The 24912-nt window shown below is 41.9% G+C and overlaps 1 protein-coding gene across 5 annotated transcripts in view; it reads right to left on the bottom strand.

Annotated features, from left to right (window-relative positions):
- fancb (FA complementation group B) overlaps positions 1 to 24912 on the bottom strand; it is a 63490-nt gene that overhangs the window by 28268 nt on the left and 10310 nt on the right. For all 5 annotated transcript variants that reach the window (XM_068040442.1, XM_068040439.1, XM_068040440.1 and 2 more), the window contains exons 4-6: positions 17964 to 18059; positions 4685 to 4813; positions 4189 to 4355 (exon numbers count right to left, since the gene is read on the bottom strand). In XM_068040442.1, coding sequence (XP_067896543.1) covers positions 4189 to 4355; positions 4685 to 4813; positions 17964 to 18059 — 392 coding nt within the window. The remainder of the gene's footprint in view (positions 1 to 4188; positions 4356 to 4684; positions 4814 to 17963; positions 18060 to 24912) is intronic.

Genomic DNA, 24912 nt, shown 5'->3' with positions numbered 1-24912 from the left:
GTTTCGAGTCGACACAGGTTGGATAGGGATCTCCTGGGTCCTAAAGCTAGACTCTTCTCAAGTGGCTGTCCCACCTGACCTCTCTCCTCCATTTTGACTATCAGAACACATAAGTATAAACTTAAAAAATGCTGTATAAAATGGCGGTTGACATTCATACTCAAATGCACAACATAATTCACAAGGGGGTTTGCAGCCATTCATGACAGATAAAGAAGTAGTTTTTTTGCTGATCGCTACCAGAGATTCACCAAATGAATCCACAGGTTTCAGCCCATTGAATTGTTTTTTGGACATGAGGTGAGAGACCACCCCCTCGAAATTGAAAAATTCCTGGATCAAAGGGAAGAAACCTCATTGCTAAATTACGCATCCACTTTTCATGAGAGACTTTTAAAAACCTGTGCTGTAAAAGAACACTTGAACGCATCTCAGCAAAATATGAAAAAACAGGCAGACAAAAAGGCTGCAGCTCAAGAATTTTAACCAGGGGACCAGGTTCTGGCACTGTTACCATTTACAGGTTGAATCCCGAAGAGCCAGATTCAGTGACCTGTACCTCTTCTTCCTCCTCTTTGGCCTCCTTGTCTCAAGAGACAATGGGTAAGCGCCTGAAAGTGGTCAGTGGTTTGTGAAGCAGCGCCTGGAGTGGCTATAAAGGCCAATTCTAGAGTGGTAGACTCTTCCACAGGTGCTGCAGATAAAATTGGTTAAGGTCAGTGAAGTGAATTACCTAATTAGTACATCAGACCAGAGTAAAAAGCAAAGTCTGCACCACATAAATATGCTAAAAAAAAATTCAGTCGTGAACCAGATAGACCAGACCAGTGAGTGTGTCAGGCAGTGAGAACAGTGGAGGAAGACAACACTAGTGAAGATGAACTAGGGGAGGAAGGGAACCCAGAAAATTCTCAAACTGAACCCACTACTGTAAAATTGAAAAATACCGAAATTTTAGGGAGACTAAATAAAAAATTTGACTATCTATCTGACTAGTGGCGAAAGGACCTAGCAACGCTGCTAAGGGAATTTGAAGAAGTTTGCAAGGACAAACCAGGTCATACCTCTCTAACTATACATGATGTAGATGTAGGAGAGACTCTACCTATAAAACAAAACCCTTATAGACTGAGCCGCGATAAATTGGCTCAGGTCCTCCAAGAAATCCAATATATGATGGACAATGATTTAATTGAACCCAGCCAAAGCAGCTGGAGTTCACCCATTGTACTAGCTCCCCAAACCTGATGGATCAACCAGACTTTGCATTGATTACCGCAAAGTTAATGCAGTAACCCGAACAGACTCATACCAATCCCCCGTATCGCGGACTGCATTGACCGAGTAGGAAGCTCCACCTATATTAGTAAAATCAATTTATTGAAAGGATACTGGCAAGTCCCATGACCACCCAAGCAAAATAAATTTCAGCATTTGTCACCCCCAATGGCTTATTTCCATGTAGAGTAACGCTATTCGTTTTAAAGAACACCCAGCAATGTTCTAAAGACAATGAACCAGGTGGCAGCCAGTTTAAACAACTGTGTTGTCTACCTGGATGGCCTGTTAGTTTACAGCAATTCCTGGGAAGACCACTTGAACTATTTAAGGGAACTCTTCAAGGGTCTACTGAAAGCTCAACTAATGGCCAATTTAACAAAGAGCGAATTCGCGAAGGCTAAAGTCACCTATTTAGGCCACATCGTAGGCCAAGGGTGATACTGCCATGAGCAGCAAAAGTGCAAGTCCTGGCAGATTTCACTGTTCCCAAAACTAAGAAAGAAATCATGCGATTCCTGGGAATGTGCAGTTTCTACCGAAAATTTGTTCCCAACCTCAGCGCCTTATTAAGGAAAAATGTATAAGTAGTGTGGTCAGAGCAGTGCCAGATGGCTTTTGAAAAGTCAAAGGCGATTTTAACAAATGACCTATTACTGGCAGCCCCAAATTTTAAAAAAACCCTTCAAGATGGCTATTAACGCCAGTGATGTCGGAGTAAGAATAGTCATACTACAAGATGATGATTCGGGTCACGGGAGGCCAATTGGCTATTTCTCAAAAAAGCTAAACAAACACCAAAGAAAACATTCCACAACAGAGAGAGAGGCACTAGGACTCCTACTAGCCCTTCAATATTTCAAAGTTTATGCAAATAACAGACACAGAGAAATGCAAATCTTATAGTGACCACAACCCCCTCACATATCTGGAAAAATTCATAGTTAAAAATGCCAGACTGTTCTGATGGAGCCTACTTCTCCACCTGTTCCAACTTGAAAATTGAACATTTAGCTGGGAAGAACAATATTATTGCCGACTTGCTGTCCAAAATTTAAACACTGCACTACCAGAAAACTGTAAAGAAATCATGACTGAAAGTCTGAGGTGTGCATGGGATGTATGTGTACAGATGTGTGCTATCTTATGTCTTCTTTCTTTCTAAAAACAAAAAACACCAAAAAATGAAATACCAAGGAATTTCATTATTTCCTGTTTTGGCAGGGTGGCGTCATGCTTACGGAGGGAACAGAGATGAAATATGAAATGAACAGGAGAAATTATGAAATAAAAGTTAACTGTTGATCTGAACTACAAAAAAGGGACACATTTGTGCTACAGGCATGATGGAGCAGAGGTCAGGTGACCCCTCTTATACTGTCAATAAGCATGTTTGTCTGTTGAAGACAAAACCCATTATCCACATCTGAATATGCTTTGGGGAAAACACATTGAAATGGAAAACAGTCCATTACACCAGGAATGGAGCTGACAAAGACTTTTGCAGGCAGGCTGACTATGAAGCCAAGGCCAAAAAAAGGTGTGAAATAACACCTATTTATCAAAATGGACCACATTCAGATATCATCATGTAACAGTGGTTCCCATATCCTGGAACATTGTATGAATCACCTCAGGGGACAGAGCCCTTAGTCACCTGACTGACAACCCATCACCCAACCCTGACATGTTTCTACCTTAAAAGGTGTCTCTCTGGAGAGAGAGAGAAGCAGAACAGCCAGAAAAGGTATTTTTCAGCCAGAATAGCTGTGAGACAGTTCCAAACAAGCAGGAGCCCTGCTAACATCTTTCAACTACTGCAGCAGAGAAATTGAAGGTATCTTGGGAACTCCCCATCTGCGAAAGTGAACCAGAATTTCCACCATCAACTTCGGATTGGGGCTTAACCACAAGGAGCCTGCAATACTTCATCCTTTTCAAGACAACGAACATTCAGGCCTGTGCCGCTGTAAGATTTCCTCCCGAAAATCTTCAAAATGTTTTTTTTTAAAACAACAAACTCTTTTACAACAATTGGACTCGAATTGCATGCTACCACTCTTTACCTTTTCTTGTGTGTGAATGCGTGAGTGGGTGAAGTCACAAATATTTTTCGGTTATTGTGTAAAATATATATATTTTTTACCTATGAGAAAACCAGCCATTTGTTGATTTATTTGATCCTTAAAAACACTCAGGGACCAAAACACTCTTTTTATAACACTATCTGTGGTCAGTTGAGATGTGATAAGTGGAAGTCATCCACACCACTTCCCATCTGTCCATAACATTATACATTTTCTGATCTAGTTATACATTTCCAACCATGTGACATAGTGTTGTGTAGAATAGCAAAGGATCTGCGTTGTGTGCACTAGAAACATTTATTAGTCATGCAAGGTACTTTAAATACTGAGGTGGACTACATATTTATCAAGAGCTGTACCATATCTAAAGTTGGAATTTAATATGATTATGTATATGTAATCTGTATAATTAGTAAAGTTGTAAAATGCTTCCTAAAGGCTAATCCAAGATTTCTCTGTAATTTTGTTGTCTGTGCTATCAACACTTGTGAAGAGTGACCCGATGATTGACCTTTAAATCTCATTTTAGGGAAAATTCATACAAATTCTAATGTTTAATAGTATTGTGTGAATGTCATCTACTTTGATGCCAATTATACATTAAAAACAAGGAGTTTACACTGCATTCTCTTAGAGTTGTCAAACAAATTATTTTACAAAAATGACCAAAATCAGAAAATCTGCACCACACAGCAATTTGAATTTATATACAACAAGTACAGACTTTATTTTTTCCTCTTGATTATTAATATTATTTCATTCAACCACTGGTAACATTTAACACAGGAGAAATTGTGCCTCTTTTTAAATCCAATTTACTTACAAGCTGACAGATTCAGATAATTGTACTCCCACTATCCAGCTGCCATCCACTATGCGCTGCCAGATCCTCTGTGCTGGATGGTTTAATGCGTGGTTGGTAGAACAAGTCTCTTCCACAAGAAGCTGTAGGTCAGATTCCTCCTCATGCCAAAGAGAAACCAAACCTTCCTATGAAAATACAAAGCTTTGATTACTAACAATCAGATTTAATTTCATTTACTCTAAGGCAAACAGCTTTATCATGATATTTCAAAACCATTAATGGTAGACCAGCAATATAGAAATTTACACAAAGTCCTAATGTACCAACTATTGTTTTGACTAAATGAAATTTAAAATAATTCTAAATTCAGTTTTAGTTCAGACTGGTGAAATTTTTGGCATATACATTCCTGTAGTCATACATTGATAGAAGACATCAGCATAAAATTGTCATTCATTTGCTAAAAGACTCGTTAATATCTGTTAATTGCTGTTCGTATCTACAAATGCCATACCTCTTCAGCATTGGGTAAGGTGGACTGCTTTCCTTCAATAAAGTTTGTTAGAGCCTTGGTAGACTGAAGTAAAACTCTCTCTTTGGCTTTTAACAGTTGTTGCAGCTCTTCGAGGGAGGCCAGGCCTGACTGGAAGGGATGGAAAAAATGCATGCAAAATTAGGAGGGCAACAGATTGCAACAGCTGTATGTACAAAAAAATTACATTTCAATATCTGACATATAGAATCCAAAACTGGCACTTTGAAATTTACATAAGAACTCTTTTCTTTTCCATTCTTAAATTTTATCAAGTACTCATTTGACTTTTCAGCCTAAATAATAAGCTTGGCTTAAAGGATTATATTCCATATGAAGCATCACATAGAAAAATTATCAAAATGCTGGCTATGAGTCAATAAACAAATGCAAACCTAAAACATTGGAAAAGAGTTTCAAATTAAAGTAAGTTTTTAAAATTCACTTATGTTATAACATGCATTATTATACAAATATATATATGCAGCATATTCTCTTTAGAGAGCTCTGACAAAACATGCGATATTATGCATCGCTAACTAACATAGAAGCTATAAAACACCTCTTTTATAACGTGATGCTTAAGCTTATTGTAATGAAAAGGTGTCCACCACAGAAGCTGATTGATTCAGGTTACAAGCTTCTGCGGAGTAAATTTAAGCACCACATTGCATATGTAATGTATGATTCTGCTGTACATCGAGTACAATAACAGGCAGATTATTCATTCAGACTCCAGAGATTAAATCAGAAACCTCTTTACTCTTTTTTTAAAATAAGGACACAAAATCAAAGCAAAGCATATTGTTACAAAAGGTTTTATTTTTGTAGTAAAAAGTCTTAGACTTCTGTGTGTTTTAAAAACTGACAAAAGGATTTTCAGTAGACTTGGACACCTGCAAATAGCTGGAATTTCTGGATTTTGATTTTGTATGCAAGAATAGGAGAAGCAAGCAGTTTCAAAGAAACAGTAAGGGGTTTTGATCTCCTAAGACACGTGACCGGCTCAGGAAAGCTTTTTGCTTTCACTTTGGACTTTAAAAAAAAAGTGAATTGGATAAAGAACAGGCATTTTGAAACTGAGACCTGACCTGCCTGGAGACTGGAGAAAAAGACTGTAAAGGAGACTTGCATCGCTTGAAAAGAAATCCTGCATTTGAAAGATGGCAGATTCCTATTGCCTCCTGTCTCTGACGAATTCCTGCATCCAGAGTGGTTCCTGTTGCCTCCTGCATTTTGGGAAATCTTGGAACCTGAACAAAACTTCTACTGCTGTGTTGATGCTGTGAGTCCTGAGCAGACGTGCTGCACCCCCTGCTGAAAGACCTGTGTGATGCCTGCTGTAGTCGAATTGCCTTGAATGTCTACCCAAAGACTGTTCATCAACCTCACCTGCACAGACTTTGAGTGGCATCTGATTATTCGACTCTGGGACATCTCACTGTACCGAAAACATGCTACCAGAACGTGACGAACTGATTTATTTTTATTATTCCTTCTAGAATTCTGAAGAAACAGCTGTAAACCAAAATCCTTTTTTCCCGGTTAACAGTTTTTTTTTTATTATGTGTGTGTGCATGAGGGCTAAGGCACTAAGGAGCTTTACATATATATATAGATTTATCTCATTAGTAGTTAAGACTTATTATTTATTTTTTAATAAATAGTTATTGTTGTTGTTGTTTAAAGAAACCTGGTTTGGTGTGCTTTATTCTGGAACAAAGAGTGCCAAATTTGGCTATTCGTTGGTAGGTGGCAAACTTTTTTGATATACTGTGACCAGTGGAGTATTGGGATTGAATTAACAGTGCATTTTTCCCACCTTGGTCGTAACAATACCTCTAACTAGTCTAAAAAAAAATCTCCATGGAGATGACTAGAGGAAAACTCTCGTCACCTCAGAAGATCGATAGGTTTAATCTGTAAATTTTAAACAGGAGTCAGAAGAGAGGACATTTAATCTCAATTGACTGCATGTGAATAATTTCTCATTCCGAAAAAGGTGTAATCTTTTCTGGTCTTCTGGTGAACCATGAATACATTTCGATTGGATTCCTTCAAGTAACTCCAGTAGGAATGCTCCAAAAGATTAGAATTTACTGAAATTAATCTTTTGTCACATTTGTTTAGCTGTTTGAATTACCCATTTGGACAGATTGAACACCAGTAGATTATTTCCATGTTTATGTTGGTTCACTGCCAATGTTGCATTAATAGGAACTGGAACTGTAGTGATCTATGGTGTGTAAAGTGGGGACAGAAAGTGAATTAGTGCTAATTTTAAAAAAAATTATGAAGTATCACAATAACTCAAAAAGGCACAGCCCTTTTAAACATTTTTTTTATTCATTCATGGGAAGTGGGCGTCACTGGCTATGCCAGCATTTATTGCACAACCCTAATTGCCCTCGAGAAGGTGGTGGTGAGCTGCGTTCTTGAACCGCTGCAGTCCTTGTGAGGTGGTGATGTTCCCATGCATCTGCTGCTCTTGTCCTTCGAGGTGGTAGAAGTCGCGGGTTTGGAAGGTGCTAAGGAGCCTTGGTGCGTTGCTGCAGTGCATCTTGTAGATGGTACACACTGCTGCCACTGTGCGTCGGTGGTGGAGGGAGTGAATGTTTGTGGATGGTGCACCAATTAAGTGGGCTGCTTTGTCCTGGATGGTGTCGAGCTTCTTGAGTGTTGTTGGAGCTGACCCATCCATGCGAGTGGAGAGTATTCCATCACACTCCTGACTTGTGCCTTGTAGATGGTGGACAGGCTTTGGGGAGTCAGGAGGTGAGTTACTCGCTGCAGGATTCCTAGCCTCTGACCTGCTGTTGTAGCCACAGTATTTATATGGCTACTCCAGTTCAGTTTTTGGTCAATTGTAGCCCCTAGGATGTTGATCGTGGGGAATTCAGCGATGTTATGCCATTGAATGTCAAGGGGAGATGGTTAGATTCTCTCTTGTTGGAGATGGTCATTGCCTGGCACTTGTGTGGCACAAATGTTACTTGCCACTTATCAGCCCAAGTCTGGATATTGTCCAGGTCTTGCTGCATTTCTACACGGACTGCTTCAGTATTTGAGGGGTCACGAATGGTGCTGAACATTGTGCAATCATCAGCGAACATCCCTACTTCTGACCTTATGATTGAAGGAAGGTCATTGATGAAGCAGCTGAAGATGGTTGGGCCGAGGACACTACCCTGAGGAACTCCTGCAGTGATGTCCTGCAGCTCAGATGATTGACCTCCAACAACCACAACCATCTTCCTTTGTGCTAGGTATGACTCTAACCAGCAGAGAGTTTTCCCCCTGATTCCCATTGACTCCAGTTTTGCTAAGGCTCCTTGATGCCATACTCGGTCAAATGCTGCCTTGATGACCAGGGCAGTCACTCTCACCTCACCTCTTGAGTTCAGCTCTTTTGTCCATGTTTGAACCAAGGCTTTAATGAGGTCAGTTGCTGAGTGGCCTTGTCAGAACCCAAACTGGGTATCTGAGCAGGTTATTGCGAAGCAAGTGCTGCTTGATGGCACTGTTGATGACACCTTCCATCACTTTACTGATGATTGAGAGTAGACTGATGGGGCAGTAATTGGCCGGGTTGGACTTGTCCTGCTTTTTGTGTACAGGACATACCTGGGCAATTTTCCACATTGCCGGATAGATGCCAGTGTTGTAGCTGTACTGGAACAGCTTGGCTAGGGGTGCAGCAAGTTCTGGAGCACAGGTCTTTAATACTATCGCCAGAATATTGTCAGAACCCACAGCCTTTGTAGTATCCAGTGCCTTCAGTCGTTTCTTGATATCATGCGGAGTGAATCGAATTGGCTGAAGTCTGGCAAGTATAATGCTGGGAACTTCAGGAGGGGGCCGAGATGGATCATCAACTCGGCACTTCTGGCTGAAGATTGTTGCAAATGCTTCAGCCTTATCTTTCGCACTGATGTGCTGGGCTCCCCCATCATTGAGGATGGGGATATTTGTGCAGCCACCTCCTCCAGTTAGTTGTTTAATTGTCCACCACCATTCACGGCTTGATGTGGTGGTACTACAGAGCTTAGATCTGATCCGTTGGTTATGGGATCGCTTAGCTCTGTCTATTGCATGCTGCTTATGCAGTTTGGCATGCAAGTAGTCCTGGGTTGTAGCTTCACCAGGTTGACACCACATTTTGAGGTATGCCTGGTGCTGCTCCTGGCATGTCCTCCTGCACTCTTCATTGAACCAGGGTTGTTCTCCTAGCTTGATGGTGATGGTAGAGTGCGGGATATGCTGGGCCATGAGGTTACAGATTGTGGTTGAGTACAATTCTGCTGCTGCTGATGGCCCACAGCACCTCATGGATGCCCAGTTTTGCATTGCTGGATCTGTTCGAAATCTATCCCATTTAGCACAGTGATAGTGTCACACAACACGATGGACGGTATCCTCAATGTGAAGGCGGGACTTCGTCTCCACAAGGACTGTGCGGTGGTCACTCCTACCAATACAGTCATGGACAGAAGCATCTGTGGCAGGCAGATTGGTGAGAATAAGGTCAAGTATGTTTTTCCCTCTTGTTGGTTCTCTCACCACCTGTTGCAGACCCAGTCTAGCAGCTATGTCCTTTAGGCCTTGGCCAGCTCGGTCAGTAGTGGTGCTACCGAGCCACTCTTGGTGATGGACATTGAAGTTCCCCACCCAAAGTACATTCTGTGCCCTTGCCACCCTCAGTGCTTCCTCCAAGTGGTGTTCAACATGGAGGAGTACTGACTCATCAGCTGAGGGAGGGTAGTAGGTGGTAATCAGTAGGAGGTTACCTTGCCCATGTTTGACCTGATGCCATGAGACTTCATGGGGTGCAGAGTCGATGTTGAGGACTCCCAGGGCGAATCCCTCCCTACTGTAGACCACTGTCCCGCCACCGGGACAGGACATACCCAGGGATAGTGATTGCAGTGTCTGGGACATTGTCTGTAAGGTATGATTCCGTGAGTATGACTATGTCAGTCTGTGGGACAGCTCTCCCAACTTTGGCCCCAGATGTTCGTAAGGAGGACTTTGCAGGGTCGACAGGGCTGGGTTTGCCGCTGTCGTTTCCAGTGCCTAGGTCGATGCCTGTTGGTTCGTCCGGTTTCATTCCTTTTTATTGACTTTGTAGCGGTTAGATACAACGGAGTGGCTTGCTAGGCTATTTCAGAGGGCATGTAAGAGTTAACCACAATGCTGTGGGTCTGGAGTCACATGTAGACCAGACCAGGTAAGGACAGCAGATTTCCTTCCCTAAAGGACATTAGTGAACCATTAGTGAAACATGAGTTAAATTAAAGCAATACTTAAAATGATGACATGGATGCTCCCCCAAAGTGGAAATCTGCGATTTTCTAGCACTCTATGTGTAACATAATTTTCTTTAATATTGTTGAGTGCATCAGGTTCAGAGACTGGATCTAACAGTAGCAGCAAGTTGGGAAATAATGAAAGTAAAATTTGGATCAATCTAATTATGAATGCGACATGAACAGAGTGCTGGGAGTTCAGTCAGTTGAGGGAGTTGGGTGAGGAGGGGACGGAGCTGCTCCTTTGATTTTTCTAACTTTTTCACCCTGGAGAATTTGGTTTTTACTCTACCACAGGGGAAGAAGCTCGCTGTTTGGTGAGTATTTGGTAAGTGGTTAAGCTCTATTCTATTCCTAAGGTTTAAAATAGTATAGGAACTGGTGGTAAGGTTAATAAAATATATAAAAAGGAAAATAAACAATTGAATAAAATAATTAAGTACTTAATTAAAACACATTATGGATGGCAAGACAAGTAATGTGTCACAGCTGCACCATGTGGAAGCTCCTGGATGTCAGCGTGAACCAGGGCAAACATGTCTGCAGCGTTTGTGACTCAAGGAGCTTCGGATCAGAGTCATTGAGCTGGAGGCCGAGTTGCAGACACTGCAACACATCAAGGAGGGGGAAAGTTACCTGGACAGTTTGTACCAGGAGGTGGTCACGCCCCTTAGGATAGGGTCTTCTGATTTGGTCAGTGGTCAGGGACAGGAACATGCGGCTGCAGCTGAGGCAGGCAAGGGGACACAGAGGGCAGAAGTGCAGGAGCCTCAGCCTTTGTGATTGTCCAACAGGTTTGAGGTTCTTTCAGCTTATTTGAATAAGAGTGGGGGTTGCAGGGTGGATGAGCTAGCTGACCATGGCACCGTGGTACAAAAAGCCATTCAAGTGGGGGGAGCAAAAAGCAATGTAGTGGTAGTAGGGGACAGTATAGTGAAGGGGATTGACACTGTTCTCTGCAGAAAAGAGCGAAAATCCAGAAGACTGCGTGGCCTGCCCAGTGCCAAGGTTCAGGCTATCTGCTCAGGGCTGGAGAGGAACCTACAGTGGGAGCGAGAGGATCCCGTCGTCATGGTCCATATAGGTACCAATGACATAGACAGGACAAGGAAGGAGGTTCTGCACAGTCAGTATGAGGAGCAACGCACCATATTAAGAAGCAGAACCTCAAATGTCATGATCTCTGGATTATTACCTGAGCCACGTGCAAATTGGAACAGGGAAAATAAAATTAGAGAAATTAATATGTGGCTCAAAAACTGGTTTGGTAGAAGTGAGTTCCAGTTCGTGGGGCACTGGCATCAGTACTGGGGAAAGTCGGAACTGTACTGTTGGGACGGTCTACACCTGAACCGTGCTGGGGATGGTGTTCTAGTGAGATGCATAACTAGTGAAGTAGAGAGGGTTTAAAACTAAATAGTGGGGGCAAGGGATCAAATTTGGGAAGATGTGATAAATCAAAGAGTAGAGACAAGGCAAGAGAAAAAAAGGTATTAATATGGGAAATGATAAACAGACCGTGACAGGAAGGGACAGAATACAAATCTAAGAGTAAATCAGCAGTCAAGCCAAGAAGTTACAAAAATAATAAAAGGACAAAACTAAAGGCTCTGTATTTGAATGCACATTGCATTTGAAACAAAACAGATGAACTGATAGAAATAGAAATAAATAAGTACCATCTGACAGCCATTACAGAGACATGGCCGCAGGATGACATAGATTGGGACCTGAATATTGTCGGGTACATAACATTTAGGAAGCACAGGAAGCCAGGAAAAGTTAGAGGGGTGGCTCTGTGGATTAATGATGGCATTAGCACATTACAGAGGGATGACCTAAATTCAGGAAACCAGGATGTAGAAGCAGTTTGGGTAGAGATGAGAAATGATAAAGGCAAGAAGACACTCGTGGGAATGGTGTAAAGGCCCCCTAACAGTAACCACGTAATAGGACAGAGTATAAAGGAAGAAATGGGAGCTTGTCAGAAAGGTATGGCGATAATCATGGGGGATTTTTAATCTCCATATAGACTGGAAAAATCAGCTGGGCAAAGGTAACTTAGATGAGGAGTTCGTAGAATGCTGTTTCTTAGAACAGCATGTTGTGGAGCCAACCAGAGAACAGGCAATACGAGACATGGTATTGTGCAACGAGATAGGAATAACTGATGACCTCATAGTGAAGGCGTCCCAAGGTAGCAGCGATCATAATATGATGGAATTTTACATTTAGTTTGAGAGAGAGAGAGAAGAATGGGTCTAAGACTAGTATTTTGAACTTAAATAAGGGCAATTATGAGGGCATGAAAGCAGAGCTAGCTAAAGTGAACTGGCAAATTAGGTTAAGGGATAGGTCAATAGAGATGCAGACATTTAAGGGGATATTTCAGAATATACAGAATAGATACATTGCAACAAGAAAGAAAAATTCCAAGGGGAGGATCCACTATCAGTGGTTAACTAAAAAAGTTAAAGATAGTATCAAACTTAATGAAGAAGCATATAACTGCACAAAGATGGGTGGCAAGTCAGAAGGTTGGACAGAATATAAAAAACACCAAAGAATGACTAAAAGATTGACAAGGAGGGAAAAATTAAAGTACAAGAGAAAGCTAGCTAGACATATAAAACAGATAGTAAGAGTTTCTATAGATATTTTAAAAATAAAAGAGTTAACAAAGTGAGCGTTGGTTCTACAGAAAGTGAGTCTGGGGAATTAATAAGGGGAATGACAGATGAACTGAATAGGTATTTTGCATCGGTCTTCACTATACAGCAGACAAGTAACATCCCAGAGATAGCTGTAAATCAGGAAATGGAAGAGAGGGAGGAACTCAAGAAAATTACAATCACCAGGGAAGTGGTACTGAGCAAATTGTTGGAGTTGCGGGCTGACACGTCCCCAGGTCCTAACGGACTTCATCCTCGAGTCCTAAAAGAAATGTCTAGTGAGATATTAGACGCGTTGCTTCAAATTTTCCAAAATTCCCTAGATTCAGGGAAGTTTCCATTAGATTGGAAAATAGCGAATGTAACTCCTTTATTTAAAAAGGGAGACAGAAAGCAGGAAACTACAGGCCAGTTAGTTTAACATCTGTCTTAGGGAAACTGTTAGAAGCTATTATTAAACATGTAATAGCAGGGCACTCAGAAAAATTCAAGGTAATCAGGCAGTCAACATGGTTTTGTGAAAGGGAAATCATGTTTAACCAATTTACTGGAGTTCTTTGAAGAAGTAACATGTGCTGTGGATAAAGGTGGATGCACTGTACTCAGATTTCCAGAAGCATTTGATAAGGTGCCACATCTAAGGTTATTGCGGAAAATAAAAGCTCATGGTGTAGGGGGTAACAGATTGGCATTAATAGAAGACTGGCTCGCTAACAGAAACAGACAGTAGGCATAAATTAAGCATAAATGGGTCATTTTTTGGTTGGCAAGATGTAATGAGTGGTGTGTTGCAGGGATCAGTGCTGGGGCCTCAACTTTTTACAATTTATATAAATGACTTGGATAAAGGGACCAAAGGTATGGTTGCTAAATTTGCTGATGACACAAAGATAGATAGGAAAGTAAGTTGTGAAGAGGACATGAGGAGGCTACAAAGGGATATAGATAGGTTAAGTCTGTGGGCAAAGATCTGGCAAATGGAGTATAATTTGGGAAAATGTGAAATTGTTTATTTGGGCAGGAAGAATAAAAAAGAAGCATATTATCTAAATGGTGAGAGATTGCAGAGCTCTGAGATGCAGTGGGATCTGGGTGTCCTAGTGTGTGAATCACAAAAGGCTAGTATGCAGGTTCAGCAAATAATTAGGAAAGCTAATAGAATGTTATTGTTTATTGCGAGGAGAATTGAATACAAAAGTAGGAGGTTATGCTTCAGTTACACAGGCATTGGTGAGACATCTGTGTGCAGTATTGGTCTCCTTATTTAAGGAAGGATGTAAATGTTTTGAAAGCAGTGCAGAGAAAGTTTACTACACTAATAGCTGGAATGGGTGGATTGTCTTATGAGGAAAAGTTGGACAAGCTGGGCTTGTATCTGCTGGAGTTTAGAAGAGTAAGAGGCAACTTGATTGAAACATACAAGATCCTGAGGGGTCTTGGCAGGGTGGGTATGGAAAGGATGCTTCACCTTGTGGGAGAATTTAGAACTAGGGGCCACTATTTAAAAATAAGGGGTTGCCCATTTAAGACAGAGATGAGGAGAAATAGTTTCTCTCAGAGGGTCGTGAGTCTTTGGAACTCTCTTCCTCAAAAGGCAGTGGAAGCAGTCTTTATTCTTAAAGCAGAGGTAGACAGATTTTTGATAAGCAAGGGGGTGAAAGGTTACTGGGGGTAGGCGGGAATATGGCGTTGAGGTTACAATAAGATCAGCCATGATCTTATTGAATGGCGAAGCAGGCTCCTGGGGGCTGAGTGGTCTACTCTTGCTCCTAATTTATATGTTTGTATGTAATGTTTGTAGTCATATTTCTTTTGTCAAAGATATGACATTCCAGGCACATATTTCAACCTAAATTAGAGGGATATTACCTTTATGAATTTTGGTTACCAATGTAAATTCTTGAAAATATGGGAGAGATATCTGGAGTGATTCTATAAGTTTTTCCTTTCTAATTTTCTCCACTCCTTTTCCAAATGTATTAAGTCACATTGGATAGTTTCTTAGATGGTAGCGATCGTGATATCTTGTTCAAATGGCTACTCTTCATCTGAATGTGTAGATAGCAACTGTCAATTGGCTGTTTGACCATAGAAAGACATAACAACTGTGGCCGATCCAGCTCTTATCAAACATCCATACAGGTGCCTTTTGAAGCAACGCTAATAATCAATATTGAAAATGCAGGCTGATTTTGTTGTCGGTAACCTAGGAATGTTGAATCCAATTTAGTGTTCCATCACTGCTCCTCGCTCATCAGTTAACACATAACAGACAAGGAATCAAATCAGAGTACTATATCATGCATTTATAAACTGAGCACCTTGGAGAGTTATACTCTATACTTTATAGCAAAAATTATACCAATTAGGGGAGAAAAGAATAACATGGCACTTCAAAGTAGTTCCTTGTTGTCTGCAGTAGATTTGAAACTAGTTTGGAAGGCATGGCAGTGTAAAATAAAGTACTGTTAAATCCAGCAGCAACAAATATAAGAACATAAGAAATAGGAGTGGAAATAGACCAAGCGGCCCCTCAAGCCTGTTCCATATTTGATATGATAATTGCTGATCTTCTGCCTCAACTCCACTTTGCTGCCTGCTCCCCATATCCCTCGATTCCCTGAGTGACCGAAAGTCTTCCATCTCAGATTTATATATATTCAACAATAGAGCACCCACAACCCTCGGGGGAGACAATTCCAAAGATCCACAACCCTGAGTGATGAAGTTTCTCCTCATCTCAGTCCTAAGTGATTGACCCCTTCTTATCCTGAGACTGTGCCTCCATGTTCTTGATTCCCCAGCCAGGGGTAACAACCTCTCAGTGTCCACCCTGTCAAGCCCCTTCAGAATCTTGTATTTTTCAATGAGATCACCTCTCATTCTTCTAAACTCCAGAGAGTATAGGCCCAATTTACTCAGCCTCTCATCATAGGTCAATTCTCTCATCCTAGGAAACAATCATAGGAACCTTTTCTGTACTGTTTCCAATGCAAGTATATCCTTCCTTAAATATGGAGACCAAAACTGTGCACAGTATTCCAGGTGTGGTCTCACCAAAACCCTATATAATTGTAGCCAGACTTCCTTAATTCCCGTGGCAGTAAATGCAAACATGCCATTTGCCTTCCTAATTGCTTGCTGTATCTGCATGCTAACTTTCTGTGTTCCTTGTACGAGTACAGCCAACTCTCTGAACACCAACATTTAGAAGTTCCACACCTTTAAAAAAAAATTCTGCTTTCCTATTCTTACTTTCAAAGTGAATAATCTCACACTTCCCCACATAATACTCCATCATATACTCCATTACACCTTGCTGCCCACTCACTTAATCTGTCTATATCTCTTTGCAGCCAGCCTCCTTGTGTTCTTCTCACAGCTTACATTCCCACCTAGCTTTGTATCATCAGTAAACATGGATACATGACTCTCGGTTTATTCGTCTAAGTCATTAATTTAGATCTTAAATAGCTGAGGCCCCAGCACTGATCCTTGTGGCACTCCACTAGTTTCAGCCTGCCAACTTGAAAATGGCCTGTTTATCCCTACTATCTACTTCCTGTCCATTAACCTATCATCCATCCATGCTAATATAAACCTATTTAAATTGCCTTTGTAACCTACTTTTTTAAGCAAAAAGAAATAGTAGTAATGGGGAGGGGTCACAAATTACAGAGAATCTATTCTGCAAACCTCCACTAATATACTGCTGATAAGGACGGTGCACTGTAAATTTTCACTCACTAGTTTTCATTACAAAATGGAGGGAGAGAGAAAACATGGAACTATAGGCCAATTAGCCTGACATCACGAGTCAGGAAAATGCCAGAATTTATTGTTAAGGATGTGTTAACAAGGCACTTATAAAGTCACAATATGATTAGGCAGTCAATTAGTGTTTTTTGAGGGTGTAACTAGCAGGCTAGATAAAAGAGAACCAGTGAATGTAGCATATTTGGATTTTCAGAAGGCATTTGATAAGGTGCCACATAAGAGGCTGTTGCACAAGATCAGGGCTCATGGGATTGAGGGTTTCATATTAGCGGTTTGAGGATTGGTTAATAGACAGAATAGAGAGTTGGAATACCACAGGTTATTTTCGGAATGGGAGGCTGTAACTATTGGCGTTCCACAAGGATCAGTATTCGGGCCTCAGCTATTTACAATCTTTATCAACGACTTAGAGGAATGGAGCAAGTGTAATATATCCAGGTTTGTTTACGATACAAAGCCCAGTGGAAAAGTAAGCTTTGAGACTGCAAAGGGATATAGACCAGTTAAATGACTAGGCAAAAAGGTGGCAGAGGGAGTATAATGTCTTAAGTGTGTTAATTATCCAATTTGGTAGGAAGAATGGAAAAGTAGGATTTTTTTTTTAAAAAAAGGTTACAGACAAGTAATTGTTGGTGTTTCGAGGGATTTTGGGGTGCTTGTACATGAATCACAGAAAGTTAACATGCAGGAATGGAACTAGCTAAGTTTCTCTTGCAGAGCTGGTATGGACATGACAGACCAAATAGACTATTTCTGTGCTGTGACTGTTCGATGTACAGCAAGCACTTAGGAAGGCAAAAGATATGTTAGTCTTTATTGCAAGGGGGTTGCAGTACAAGAGTAAGGAAGTCTTTCTGCAATTATTTAAGGGCTTTGGCATGACTTCGTCTGGAGAACGATGTAGTTTTGGTCTCCTTACTTATGGAAGGATATACTTGCCTTGAAGCAAGTGCAACACAGGTTCAGTAGATTGATTCCTGGGCTGAGAGGATTTTCCTATAAGCGATTGAGTGGATTGGATCTACATTCTCTGGCGTTTAGAAGAATGAGTGGTCATCTCATTGAAACAAAAAATTCTTAGAGGGCTCAACAAGGTAAATGGTAAGAGGCTGTTTCCACAGGCTGAAGTGTCTACTCATAATTTCAGAATAAGGGGTCAGTCATTTACAACTAAGATAAGGAGAAAGTCTTCACCAGAGGATTGTGAATCTTTGGAATTCTCTACCCCAAAGGACTGTGGATTGCTCAGTCAATGAGTATATTCGAAACTGAGACTGACAGATGTTTGGACATTAAGGGAAGCAAAGAATATGGAGAAAGGACAGGAAAGTGGGGTTGATGTAGAAGTTCATCCATGATCTTATTACATGGTGGAGCAGGACCCAGAGGGGCCGTATGGCCTACACCTTCTCCTATTATATTATGACTATCTAAACAATAATCCAAACAAACAACCTAGATTATTGAAAAAATACAGACAGATATATTTTATATATAAATACAAACCTGTAATCTTGCCTCCAGGGCTTGGACTGTATGGTGATAATTCGCATGTGCTGTGTCATTAGTCTGTACTCCTTTATCAGCTTGGCCGGAGTTAACCTAAATCATAAAAATATTTCTTATAAAATGATTAGAAGATGGTGACAGTAAAAATGTTTAAACAAAAGTTCAGCAGTAAAACTCATCAGTCAACTCCTGTGGAGTGGGCACACATGTAAGCTTGACAAGGGCAAGTTTTATTAATTTGCATCTGTCTACAATTGCTTGTGAAGAAATCTGCCAGCTGACCATCTCCCAGGCCTCTGCACATGTTGCTTTGTAGTACAGCAGCTTAATTTTCCCCAGTTTATGGAGGGCATTAATTCTCTATTCAGCAATTTCCCTGAAACCATGGCATTTATCATGATTTTGCCAATTGGGCATCTTGACTAAAAATCTTCATTCTACATCCCACTGGTTACACTAATGATCCATCAGTCCTGAGGTTTTCTAACCTACTTATTGGATAGCTTTTGGTGAATTGCATTTTTTCCTCCAACTGGTAAAATTCTCAGATCCAGTAAATAGACCAGACAAATCTGATAGCATAGCAGTGAAGAATGAGGAAAATTTCAGGCGGTAAGTGAACTAACCTCACTGGTCAACCTGCATTTCCCTCTTCCCACCCTGCCATTGGTCACTCGTTCTCTGCCTGTCAGCTGTAGAAGGAGGCAGGTGGGCCCGCCACCCACCCACCCCACCAAAAGATATTGTTTGTATTTTCCCTACTCACTGCTGCTTCCCAGGGTAATCATGTGGAGGTGGTAGGCCACATTAAAAGCAGTAATGACTAAGAAATTCCCCCAATCGAGGGATCGGGCCTTATACAGGCTTCCTCTCTCTTCATGTAGCTCCCAATTACTTTCTTTTGTAGGCCTCTGTCTCTGCCAGGGCTTGCAAGGCAACTGTATTACTGATCTTCAGGCTACTTCTCTCTCTTTAAATGCCTGGCTGTCTCTTCCGGTGACGAAGTAGTAATCTGCCAGTATTTTGTGGCTGGATATTAGCGGGCATCTTTTTGTTAACAGGAATCCTGTGAAGTGTCTAAAAGGACTCTGACCTAGGGTTGTATTTGGGGTGGTTATGGAGAGGCAAACGAAAATCCCACCCACCCAGCCAGCACTCTGCCCTGAAGAACAGAATCCCACTCACAATAATATAAAAGCAAAATACTGCGGATGCTGGAAATCTGAAACAAAAAAAACAACAACAACAACAACATCTACCTCCTTCCCAAAATCCACAAACGGGACTGTCCCGGCAGACCCATTGTGTCAGCCTGCTCCTGCCCAACTGAACTTATTTCTTCCTATCTAGACTCTATCTTTTCTCTGCTGGTCCAGTCTCTTCCCACCTACATCCGTGACTCTTCTGACGCCCTACGTCATTTTGACAATTTCCAGTTTCCTGGTCCCAACCGCCTCCTCTTCACTATGGACGTCCAATCGCTCTACACCTCCATCCCCCACCAGGATGGTTTGAGGGCTCTCCGCTTCTTCCTGGAACAGAGGCCCAACCAGTCCCCATCCACCAACACCCTCCTCCGCCTGGCTGAACTTGTTCTCACATTGAACAACTTCTCCTTCAACTCCATGCATTTCCTTCAAGTAAAAGGTGTCGCTATGGGTACCCGCATGGGTCCTAGTTATGCCTGTCGTTTTGTGGGATATGTCGAGCATTCTTTGTTCCAGTCCTACTCAGGCCCCCTCCCCCAACTCTTTTTCCGGTACATTGATGACTGTATCGGTGCCGTTTCCTGCTCCCGCCCCGAACTAGAAAACTTTATCAACTTTGCTTCCAATTTCCACCCTTCTCTCACCTTTACATGGTCCATCTCTGACACTTCCCTTCCCTTCCTCGACTTCTCTGTCTCCATCTCTGGGGATAGGTTGTCTACCAATATCCATTATAAGCCCACTGACTCCCACAGCTACCTCGACTACACTTCTTCACACCCTACCTCCTGTAAGGACTCCATTCCATTCTCCCAGTTTCTCCGTCTCCGACGCATCTGCTCTGATGATGCTACCTTCCATGACGGTGCTTCTGATATGACTTCCTTTTTCCTCAACCGAGGATTTCTCCCCACTGTGGTTGACAGGGCCCTCAACCGTGTCCGACCCATTCCCCGCACCTCTACCCTCACCCCTTCCCCTCCCTCCCAGAACCGTGACAGGGTTCCCCTTATCCTCACTTTTCATCCCACCAGCCTCCATATCCAAAGGATCATCCTCCGCCATTTTCGCCACCTCCAGCGTGATGCCACTACCAGTCGCATCTTCCCCTCCCTTCCCCTGTCAGCATTCCGAAGGGATCGTTCCCTCCGCGACACCCTGGTCCACTCCTCCATTACCCCCACCACCTCGTCCCCGTCCCAGGGCACCTTCCCTTGCAATCGCAGGAGGTGTAATACCTGCCCATTTACCTCCTCTCTCCTCACTATCCCAGGCCCCAAACACTCCTTTCAGGTGAAGCAGCGATTTACTTGTACTTCTTTCAATGTAGTATACTGTATTCGCTGCTCACAGTGTGGTCTCCTCTACATTGGGGAGACCAAGCGCAGACTGGGTGACCGCTTTGCGGAACATCTCCGCTCAGTCCGCAAGCAGGACCCTGAGCTTCCAGTTGCTTGCCATTTCAACACTGCCCCCTGCTCTCATGCTCACATCTCTGTCCTGGGATTGCTGCAGTGTTCCAGTGAACATCAACGCAAGCTCGAGGAACAGCATCTCATCTACCGATTAGGCACACTACAGCCTGCCGGACTGAACATTGAGTTCAATAATTTCAGAGCATGACAGCCCCCCACTTTACTTTCATTTTCAGTTATTTTTTCTTTTTTTTTTGCATTCCTTTTTACATTTTTTACAATCTTTTTTTGCATTTATTTCATTTCATCTTAGTTTGTTCAGTTTGCTTACCCACTGTTTTTTTCAGGTTGTTTTTCTTCAGGTTTGCACTTGCTGATGTTCAATATTCAGTATATTCACACCTAATCTGTACTAATGCTTTGTCTTTCAACACACCATTAACATATTGTTTGCCTTTGCTCCGTGACCTTTTGGTCAGCTATGTGGCCTGGTCCAATCTGCACCTTCTCCTTTGTTATCTCTTGCCCAACCCCCACCTCACTTGTTTATAATCTGTGACTTTTCTAATATTTGTCAGTTCCGAAGAAGAGTCACTGACCCGAAACGTTAACTCTGCTTCTCTTTCCACAGATGCTGCCAGACCTGCTGAGTGAATCCCACTCACAATAACCTTCTCAATTCATGGCAATGAGGTTATTTAGATTTTTTAGATTTAGAGATACAGCACTGAAACAGGCTCTTCGGCCCACCGAGTCTGTGCCGACCATTAACCACCCATTTATACTAATCCTACACCAATCCCATATTCCTATCACATCCTCACCTGTCCCTATATTCCCCTACAACCTACCTATACTAGGGGCAATTTTATAATGTCCAATTTACCTATCAACCTGCAAGTCTTTTTGGCTGTGGGAGGAAACCGGAGCACCCGGAGAAAACCCACGCAGACAGGGAGAACTTGCAAACTCCACACAGGCAGTACCCAGAATTGAACCCGGGTCGCTGGAGCTGTGAGGCTGCGGTGCTAACCACTGCGCCATTAAAATACATAAATTGTATGGTTTAAAAAAAATTGGATAAATCATGCCAAAAAGTTACAAGAAAAAAAAATCATCCATTGAAGGACAAATGTCCCAACCAAGCCCAATCCAGTTTTCACATGACATCCATTTGTAGTCACTTTTCAGCAGACTGAGGGACCAGGATTCAGAACCCTAATAGTTTTTCCCTCACTCCCGAGCTGCAGACATGAAGGCCTTGATTTAAACCCATCCAACACGATGGGCAGGAGAGCTTTGGGAGTAGTTAAGGTATCGGGTTCAAGCAACATGATCCGCATTCCCAGACTTTTAAATTTTTACTGCTCCAAATCAGTCCATCAACAAGGCTCCTGCAAAAGGCAGGTAGAGGCCTAGTTAACATTCAAAAGTCGTGGCCCAATGATGTCAGTTAAGCTGGGACTTAACCATATGGGGCTCAACATCCAAGGTGGGAGGTGCCCAGTAAGTACTGATGATCGGCACCCTTTAGAACCATTTGTGGGCCAAAAGCAGCAACACTGCTGTTAAAATCAGCAGGTCCTCCATGTCTCTGGCCTTGCACGGTTCTTCAACCAATACTGGGCTTCCCTGCTCCCTTCCCATCTCACTGTTAATATTGGGGCCAAAGGATCATAGAAATCATAGAATGGTTATAGCACAGAAGGAGGCCACACGGCCTCTTCTCTTAAGGAAAACAACCCCAGCTTCTCTAATCTATCCACATAACTGATGTTCCTCGTCCTTGGAGCCATTCTCATAAATCTCTAAAGTCTTCACATCCTTCCTAAAGTACAGTGTCCAGAATTGTATACAATACTCCAGTTGAGGCCAAACCAGTGTTTTATAAAGGTTAATTGTAACTTTCTTGCTTTTGTATTCTATGCCTCTATTTATAAAGCCATATGCCTTTTCAACTACTTTCTCAATCCTGCCCTACCACTTTCAATGATTTGTGCACATATATCCCCAGGTCCCTCTGCTCCTGCACCCTCAGAACTGTGCCCTTTAGTTTATATTGCCTCTCCTTGTTCTTCCTACCAAAATGCATCACTTTACACATCTCTGCATTAAATTTCATCTGCCTTGTGTCCGTCTATTCCATCAGCCTATCTATAGCCTCTTTAAGTCTATCACTATGGTCCTGACAGTTCAATACTTCCAAGTTTTTTTTTGTCATCTGCAAATTTTGAAATTGTGCACTGAACACCCAAGTCTAGGTCATTAATAGGTCTCAAAACAAAAGTGATCCTAATACTGACCCCGGGAAACCCCATTATATACCTTCCTCCAGTCTGAAAAACAACCGTTCACCACTATTATTTCCTGTCACTCAGCCAATTTTGTATCCCTGTCCATTGTCCCTTTTCTTCCATGGGCCTCAACTTTGCTGACAAGCCTAATATGTGGCACTTTATCAAATCCCTTTTGAAAGACCATATACACCACATCAGACCACTGTTACTTCATCAAAAAACTCAAGCAAGTTAAACACAATTTCATTTAAAAAAATCTGTGCTGGCTTCCCTTAATTTATCTATCCTTGCCCAAGCTTTCCAAGGGTGTAACAGTTGAAATTCTCTAGTCCTCTGACACCACCCTCATATCCAAGGAGGATGAGAAGATTATGGTCAGTACATCCACAATTTCTGCCCTTACTTCCCTCAGCATCCTTGGAAGCAATGCATCCAGTCCTGAGGACTTAACAACTTTAAGTACAGACAGCCTTTCTAATATCTCCTATTTATCTATTTTTAGCCCATCCAGTGTCTCAAATACCTGCTCCTAATTGTAGTCAATTGTGACACTCGCATTATTCTCTGGCTGCTGTAGCCAGCTCAACAGAAATTAAACCTCATCTGCATGGCTCAGCATCATCCAATTTACCCATTGAGCTATGGAGGTAACCCCATTGCAAACCTTTTAAAAGAAATACCACAGGATAAAGTTCTACAAAGCTCCCAGTTTTAAGTACATAATAATTTTTTAAAAAGTCATGAATAAAATTGTTTTAAAAGTATCAATCTCAGTAGTTTCCCCATCTTCTTGTTGGAATTGATGACAAATGTGACATTTTAGAACACAGTTTTAGCTCCTACACCTTCCACACTTAGTACTTTCAAAATGCATTGGGCCAGAATTTGCTACGAGTGACGAGAGACTGGTGCAATGCATCTCCTAACATAAGAATAGGAGCAGTGGACCATATGGTCCCTTGAGCCTGCTCTGCCATTCAATGCCATCATGGCTGATCTTCTGCCTCAGCTCCACTTTCCCGCCTACACCCAATATCCCTCAATTCCTTCAAAAATCTGTCTACCTCAGCCTTAAATATACTCAACGATGGAGCATCCACAACTTTCTGAGGTAGATAATTCCAAAGATTCACAACTTTTTGAATGAAGATGTTTTACCTTATCTCAGTCCTAAATGATTTACCTCTTTTCCTGAGACTGTGCCCCCATGTTCTTGATTCCCCAGCCAGGGGAAACAATCTCTCAGTACCTACCCGGTCAAGTCACTTCAGAATCTTGTATGTTTCAATAAGACCACCTCATTCTTCTAAACTCCAGAGAGTATAGGCCCAATTTACTTAGCCTCCCATCGTAGGACAACTCTCTCATCCTAGGAACCAATCTAGTACACCTTTGCTGTACTGCCTCCAAGGCAAATATATCCTTCCTTAAATATGGAGACCAAAACTGTGCACAGTACTCCAGGTGTGATCTCACCAAAGACTTCGACAATTGCAGCAAGGCTTCCTAATTCTCGTACTCCAATCCCCTTACAAAAAAGGTCAACATGCCATTTGTCTTCCTAATTTCTTGCTGTACCTGCATGCTAACTCTGTGTTCCTTGTATGAGTACACCCAAGTCACTCTGAACATCAACATTTAGAAGTGTTACACCTTTAAAAAAATATTCTGCTTTTCTGTTCGTACTACCAAAGTGAATAACCTCATGCTTCCTCAAATTATACTCCATCTGCCATCTTGTTGCCCATTCACTTCACCTGTCTTTATCTCTTTGCAGCCTCTTTGCGCCCTCCTTACAGCTTACATCCCCACCTAGCTTTGTATCATCAGCAAACTTAGATACATCACTCTCGGTCTCTTCACCCAAGTCATTAAATGGATTGTAAATGGTTGAGGCCCCAGCACTGATCCTTGTGGTACTCCACTACTTACAGCCTGCCAACTTGAAAATGGCTTGTTTATCCCTATTGTGCTTCCTGTTCGTTAATCAATTCTCTTTCCATAATATATCATTCCCAACTCTATG

Source organism: Heterodontus francisci, chromosome 10 (genome assembly GCF_036365525.1).
Source record: "Heterodontus francisci isolate sHetFra1 chromosome 10, sHetFra1.hap1, whole genome shotgun sequence".
In the NCBI taxonomy this organism is placed as follows: Eukaryota; Metazoa; Chordata; class Chondrichthyes; order Heterodontiformes; family Heterodontidae; genus Heterodontus; species Heterodontus francisci.
The sequence above is the reverse complement of the archived record's forward strand: the minus strand, read 5'-3'. Positions and strand labels throughout refer to the sequence as shown.